Source organism: Oncorhynchus masou, chromosome 18, assembly GCF_036934945.1.
Source record: "Oncorhynchus masou masou isolate Uvic2021 chromosome 18, UVic_Omas_1.1, whole genome shotgun sequence".
Lineage (NCBI taxonomy): Eukaryota > Metazoa > Chordata > Actinopteri > Salmoniformes > Salmonidae > Oncorhynchus > Oncorhynchus masou.
The window spans coordinates 19,312,432-19,320,364 of record NC_088229.1 but is presented as its reverse complement, the minus strand read 5'-3'; the positions used below and the strand labels follow the sequence as shown (position 1 = coordinate 19,320,364).

Below are 7,933 nucleotides of genomic sequence, written 5' to 3'. Positions count from 1 at the left end.
TGAGAGAGGCTGGACTGAGGGCTTGTATGCCTGTTCTAACGCAGGTTCTCATCTCACCAGACATCACCGGCAACAACGTCGCCTATGGGCACAAACCCACCGTCACTAGACCAGACAGGACTGGCAAAAAGTGCTCCCCACCGACGAGTCACAGTTTTGTCTCACCAGGTATGATGGTTGGATTCGCATTTATCGTTGAAGGAACGTTTATGATTTTATGGGGGCCTGTACTCTGGAGTAGGATCGATTTGGAGGTGGAGGGTCCGTCGTGGTCTGGGGCGGTGTGTCACAGCATCATCGGATTGAGCTTGTTGTCATTGCAGGCAATCTCAACGCTGTGCATTACAGGGAAGACAACCTCCTCCCTCATGTGGTACCCTTCCTGCAGGCTCATCCTGACATGACCCTCCAGCATGACAATGCCACCAGCCATACTGCTCGTTCTGTGCGTGATTTCCTGCAAGACAGGAATGTCAGTGTTCTGTCGTGGCCAATGATTGGAGAGTGGAGGGTGAGGGCTAGGGCCATTCCCCCAGAAATGTCCGGGAACTTGTAGGTGCCTTGGTGGAAGAGTGGGGTAACATCTCACAACAAGAACTGGTAAATCTGGTGCAGTCCATGAGGGCGAGATGCACTGCAGTTTTTCATGCAGCTGGTGGCCACACCAGATAATGACTTAGATTTTGACCCCCCCCCCCCTTTGTTCAGGGACACATTATTCAATTTCTGTTAGTCACATGTCTGTGGAGCTTGTTCAGTTTTTGTCACTGTTGTTTAATCTTGTTATATTCATACAAATATTTACACATGTTAAGTTTGCTGAAAATAGACGCAGTTGACAGTGAGAGGACATTTATTGTTTTGCTGAGTGAATACTTTATTAATGTCATTCCTTACCATTCAGTCAACATTGGTTATGTTGTACAGATGTAATTGAGCATTACATCAGCATACCCACCAGCAATTGTCTATATGTTCTATTTGAAATTTTCTTGCAGACTATTTGCTTATGAAGGGTCTTTGCAATTGAAGGAGTCCCTGCATGTGGCTTCCGGGTTAGAGTGACACTAAATCATGTTGTTGTCCTGTCTCTAACCCCTCCCAGATCACCATGGCCCTGGAGCAGGACGAGCAGGCTAAGAAACAACGTCTGGCCTACAAGGTAGAGCAGCTCATCTCAGCCATGTCCCTGGATAGCTGAGACAGACCACGGGATTAGATGACTGAACCGGCCCGGGATGTCCATCAGCCACCCAACAAACAGTCCCGATACTCACCGTGTGATGGACACCGAACCACCACGGACCTGGGACATTTTTACATCCACAAACAAAGAGTTTTGTTTTTATCTTATTTTCCTCTCGTGCCATATTGCCACCACCTGGCTAAAAGACGCCATAGTCGCTGGAAACATGGATGGTTATGATGATGATGTAAGGTGGGACGACCACACCACACACCTCCATAAAGGCTACATGGCATATTTCTTTCCAAAGGATATTATTTTTGTGTTGTGTGTGTGTATAGCCCTGAAGGAGAGGTTTGTTGAGAGGCAGAACAAACAGAGGGGATATCTTATAGTCAGATACACTCTCTGTCTGCTCAACTCACAACAGAGACACTGAAAGAAGAAGGAGAAGAGAGATGGAGGATAAAGACTTCTCATGTTTGATTCCAGAGATATTGTTCCTGAGTTTTGCTTCCAAATGTTTATTTTTGTATGTTTACAGTTTGATTTTATTGGTTGCAGTTGAGCCATCTTCCTCTTGATACATACATGGACATTGTTGTACTGTACAAAGTCAAAGGTTGTGTTATAACACATGTTAAAGGGTGGTGTAGCCATCAGAAAGACATGGTGCTATGTCATGTCTTGTCCTGCTCTGTTCTCCTCAGACAGTATTACCATTCCTTATCAACATGATACTCGAGACCAAGTGGACAGAACCCAGCTCTGACTGTAACCCATCAGCCCTGTACGGAAACCAACCAAATGCATCCTCATCGTACGAGAGCGAACGGAACTCAGAACAAACGACCTCTGGAGGGGTCAAAGTTCAACCAGCATGCTTATCAACCCCAAACCCCTTTACCCTGTGTGATAAGAGAAAATACACAGGTCTGCAGAGTATGTTGGGTATAAGGACAAAACAACAAGCAGCACCATACTGGTTTGTATAAGACCCTCCTCAGCAGTAACGTCATCTGTATGTACTGTAGGTTCTGTTTCATACATGTCAATGTATGTGAATGTAAAAAAGCAGATGTGGGTTTTTCTCTTTCCTTTGGGTTTGTTTTCTAAACAAAATTGAGTTAGTTGAACATAACTCTATAATGTCTAAATAGATGGCTAACTGAACATGTACTGAAAATTCATCCGTCCTAGTCCTTTGCCCCACTCACAATGTTTCACCTGTTACCAAATCTCTATCTCTATCATAGGAGGGTGTGTACTATGCCGTCTGTATTGTAGGCGTCTTTGCCGTGGCTACGCTGCCCTTAACGTACAAATACCATAATATACTGGAGACGAGATTCTAGAGGCCTGCCAAGATGGGGACTGAGGCAGTCCGGCTGGTGGAAGCGATAGTGAAAATACTCCATAATATAACCATTGTTTGTATCGCTTTTGGGGATCAGATCAAGTGTGTGTGTAAAACTTGCATGCATCGTATCACATGTCAGAAGAAGTGTTTTCAAGGTCTATCTTTGTTTTTTAAGTGCCAATGGATCAGGATAGCTGGAGATGGCCAGCAGCTAAATGTTAGCAGATGTTAGTTTTCTACCCCACCAGTACACCAACGAACAATGTATTTCTAAAAGATAGTAAGAAGAAGCCTGTGTGGGTCTAGTTTGAGTAAGTGCCAAAAGATCCTGTCGTTTAAAAATGATTCACTGATGTGTCCAAATCGATTAATGCTTTACAGAGGGAGCCAGCCAAGCCCTCAAACTGAAGTAGAGTCTGTAGAGAGGTGCTCATGTAACTGGACGCATGTGAACAGGCAGCAGGTACGAAGGAAGGTACTGAAGTAGGCTCAGGAGAGACACAACTCCGTATAATAGTTACTTGCCCTTTTTTGTTTTTGGCAAGAAGAAATATCTCAACCGCAAGCATGGACAAAAGAGGATATAAACGTCAGACATAATGCATGTTACATTACCAGGTAGATCTTTGGTAAGATTGGATTGTCCTGTACCAAACTTAACCCATTCATGAAAGGATATATAGACTGACTTCCAGTGAGGAATAAAAGAGAACCTTACATGTACCTGTCATAGCTGGATGACCACATACTGTAGATTCACTCTGCTGGATTAGTGACCACCACCATTCTGTTTTCTCCAGACTTTGATGTTTGCTCATTGTTTACATCAAGTACTTGAAACTAGGTAGTATTAAAGGTGTACAGTATAATTACATTATTTATGGATGGAGAAAATATAACACCAATGTTGATGAATGAAAGGTGCTTATTATTTTCTCTGCTGCCTTAGAACTCCAAATGAACCAACCATAAAACCATAAAAGCTCTCCTGATTCTTCTTCACCTCTTCAACGCTAATCTACAGCCTCTGGTGACTCCATTTTGTTGAATTGTCCTTTTGATAAGGTACCTGGGCTGCCACGGTGTGTGAAGAAGTGAAAAGATGAAGAGGTTATGACCTGGTTCTGTACAGGAAGGTGGATGGTGATTCAGTCATCTCGCCAGAGCTCAGTCAGAAATGAGAGCGAGAAACACCTTCATTTTTCTTCTACTTTTTCTCCCCAATTGGTAGTTACAGTCTTGTCCCATCGCTGCATCTCCCGTACGGACTCGGGAGAGTCACCGGTCGAGAGCCATGCATCCCTCAAAACACAATCCGGCACTGCTTCTTGACACACTGCTCGGATAACCTGGAAGCCTGGAGATGGCCAGCAGGAAACACTGTACAACTGGCGACCGTGTCAGCATGTACTGCGCCCGGGCCGCAACAGGGGTTGCTAGTGCAGGATGGTGCTAGTGCAGCCGAACACTCCCCTAACCCAGACGACGCTGGGCCATTTGTGTGCACCCTCATGGGTGTCCTGGACTTGGCCAGCTGCGACACAGCCCGGGATCGAACCCGGATCTGTAGTGATGCCTCAAGCACTACCGATGCAGTGCCTTAGACCGCTGCGCCACTCGGGAGGCCCTGACCCCTTTAGCTCTGGTTTCCTGCTTTGAAGAGCTTTGATCAGAGTGTAGTTGTGTGATCCGGAGACAGATGAAAAACACATCAAAACTGGTAAATAGAAATGCAGGGAGACCACATGATTGGAATGGTATTGATATCTCTAGCCAAGGGGGGGGGGAATCTGTTGGCCCCCTGGTAAGCAGTAACTTCTCCTGCTCAACACAAATACTGTGTCTATAGGTACACTCTAAATATAGACACAGACACTCATGCTCAAATGTACCTTGTGTGTATATATATATATATATATATATATATATATTTTTTTTTTTACCCCTTTTTCTCCCCAATTTCGTGGTATCCAAGTGTTGTGGTAGCTACTATCTTGTCTCATCGCTACAACTCCCGTATGGGCTCGGGATACACAACCCAACCAGCCGCACTGCTTAACACAGCGCACATCCAACCCGGAAGCCAGCTGCAACAATGTGCTGGAGGAAACACTGTGTACCTGGCAACCTTGGAGTTGCTGGTGCGCGATGAGACAAGGACATCCCGACCAAGCCCTCCCTAACCAGACGATGCTAGGCTAATTGTGTGTCGCCCCACGGACCTCCCAGTCGCGGCCGGTTATGACAGAGTCTGGGCGTGAACCCAGAGTCTCTGATGGCACAGCTAGCGCAGTGCAGCGCACTTAACCACTGCGCCAACTGAGAGGCCCTTCCTTGTATATTGTTATGCTATATTCTCCACAGTAGTAACAGATTAAAGGCCCAAGGCAGACATTTTTATCTCAATATCAAATCATTTCTGGGTAACAATTAAGTACCTTTCTGTGATTGTTTTCAGTCAAAATGGTCAAAAACAAAACAAAATAGCTTCTCAGCAAGAGCAATTTCTCAAGCAAAACTCCATCCCACCAAAACAGGCTGAAATTACAGGAGGTATTTTCAAACAGCTCTTACACTTAAAGGGTATTATCATATTTTTCACGATTTAACAGTATTATTCCACCTCATGTTTTTGACTGCACTGGGCATTTAAAGGAAAAAGTGGGATTTGACTTGAACAAAGTTTGCTTTTCTCTTAAGGGATCTTTATTTAATGTTCTGTTTTTGATTTGTCTTTATTTTCATGAACTACCATTCACTGTTTTTGCTTCACTGTTCTTAAAATGTATAAATCTAACCTTGTCTTTTGGTCAGCATGCCATAACACCAATAGAAAATACATTTCACACATCGTATTATTCCAAGTCTTAACTCACATCTGTCTGCGTCTGACGTTTTGTGAAAGAGATTTTAATTGTTTTTTTCATACTATACACTTTTGTATTTCTTGGGAGATGATGACATTCAATAAGAAATTAAAAGGTGAATTTTTTATAATGACGTTTGTTTGACATTCTGCAGCGCACCATTTAATTTCACAGCCAGTTAATGGTCTCTGAGACGCGTTGCAGTTGATACACTTTGGCGATAGAATATTATTAAACGGGGACTTCATTCCCACTACAGAAGACATGAGACCTAATTGAAGAAGATTGTGCACTTTTCTGCTCTTTCGCTGTAGGTGATGTAGTGATGGGTTTACTGGTATGTTTCATTACTCACAGAAAAACAATAATTATTCACCTTTTTTCTTTTCTCATGTCAATCGGAGGAATTGAACATCAGATTAGTAATATTCTCTTCATGTCAAAAATATCACGGAAAATGAAATGAATATCCTTCTACCATTCTGAACACAACACAATGTAGACAACCCTTTGTAGACACTGGAGTTCTGTAATATAATCAATACAAATGATCACAATGATAATAATAATGGCTGTCCTTGTTGTTTTATAAAAGTGTTGTGAAAATTGTAAGAAGGTTAAAAGTATTTAAAGAAATTGTTCTTGTGTTTTTTTATTTGCTTTGGTTTTGTTATGATAATATATTATTGTGTACCTATTGTAAATATGAAGCACACCTATTTTGCAAGCCAAGGATTCACTTTGTACTGTTGTTATATATAAATAAACTTTGCTGGTTAAAAAACACATAGAGCTGAAATACACTGCCTTGTCTGATTGACACGAGAAGAAACAAACTGCCTCTGAGAATCAGACTAGGAGAATCCTGGGCAAGCATATTGCATGTATTAGCTACAGTACGACAGATACAGGCAGTCAGAAGTCGGAGATATTAGGTCTGGAAATTGCCAGGGACCTCACAATACGATATTATCATGATATATAGGTGGCGATACGATATGTATTGTGATTCTCATGATTCTATATGTGTTGGCCCAGTACATCACTGGGACAAGCTTCCTGCCATTCAGGACCTATATACTAGGCGGTGTCAGAGGAAGGCCCAAAAAAATGTCAAAGACTCCAGTCACCCAAGTCATAGACTGTTCTCTCTGCTACCGCATAGCAAGCGGTACCGGAACACCAAGTCTAGGTCCAAAAGGCTCTATACCAGCTTCTACACCCAAGCCATAAGACTGCTGAACAATTAATAAAATGGCCACCCGGACTACTTACATTGACCCCCCCTTCTTTGTTTTTACACTGCTGCTACTCGCTGTCTATTATACAGTGGGGAGAACAAGCATTTGATAACCTGCAAAATCGGCAGTGTTTCCTACTTACAAAGCATGTAGAGGTCTGTAATTTTTGTCATAGGTACACTTTAATTGTGAGAGACGGAATTTTATTGCACGACATAAGTATTTGATACATCAGAAAAGCAGAACTTAATATTTGGTACAGAAACCTTTGTTTGCAATTACAGAGATCATACGTTTCCTGTAGTTCTTGACCAGGTTTGCACACACTGCAGCAGGGATTTTGGCCCACCTTCTCCAGACCTTCTCCAGATTCCTTCAATGATAAACACGAATCCGACCATCATCCCTGGTGAGACAAAACCACGACTCGTCAGTGAAGAGCACTTTTTGCCAGTCCTGTCTGGTCCAGCGATGGTGGGTTTGTGCCTTACACCAGGCCTACAAGCCCTCAGTCCAGCCTCTTTCAGCCTATTGCGGACAGTCTGAGCACTGATGGAGGGATTGTGCGTTCCTGGTGTAACTCGGGCAGTTGTTGTTGGCATCCTGTACATGTTCCACAGGTGTGATGTTCAGATGTACTGATCCTGTGCAGGTGTTGTTACATATGGTCTGAAACTGCTATGACGATCAGTTGTCTGTCTCCTGTCTCCCTGTAGCGCTGTCTTAGACGTCTCACAGTACAGACATTGCAATTTATTGTCCTGGCAACATCTGCAGTTATCATGCGTCCTTGCAGCATGCTTAAGGCACGTTCACGCAGATGAGCAGGGACGCTGGGCATCTTTCTTTTGGTGTTTGTCAGAGTCAGTAGAAAGGCCTCTTTAGTGTCCTAAATTTCCATAACTCTGACCTCAATTGCTACCATCTGTAAGCTGTTAGTGTCTTAACGACCGTTCCACAGGTGCATTTTCATTAATTGTTTATGTTTCATTGAATGGGAAACAGTGTTGGGAAGCATGGGAAACAGTGTTTAAACCCTTTACAATGAATATCTGTTATTTGGAGTTTTACGAATTATCTTTGAAAGACGGTCCTGAAAAAGGGACGTTTCTTTTTTTTTATATATACATATTTGTTTGGATTTAGGAGACACGCAATAAACGCTTAGGTGGCCAGCCCCGGGATTTAAACAGCAGATATAACCATGATAATGATGCCAAACATTGGTGAAATTCTTGGCTGGGCAGTTGAAGTAGCTACTGTGGTAGTAACCACTCCA

General features: G+C 43.1%; 1 protein-coding gene across 1 annotated transcript in view; it reads left to right on the top strand.

Annotated features, from left to right (window-relative positions):
* LOC135504148 (plexin-A2-like) overlaps nucleotides 1-6,199 on the top strand; it is a 467,742-nt gene extending 461,543 nt beyond the window's left edge. Inside the window, exon 32 of the mRNA XM_064922474.1 lies at nucleotides 1,106-6,199. Coding sequence (XP_064778546.1) covers nucleotides 1,106-1,201 — 96 coding nt within the window. The 3' untranslated portion in view covers nucleotides 1,202-6,199. The remainder of the gene's footprint in view (nucleotides 1-1,105) is intronic.
* Nucleotides 6,200-7,933: the final 1,734 nt, after the last annotated feature.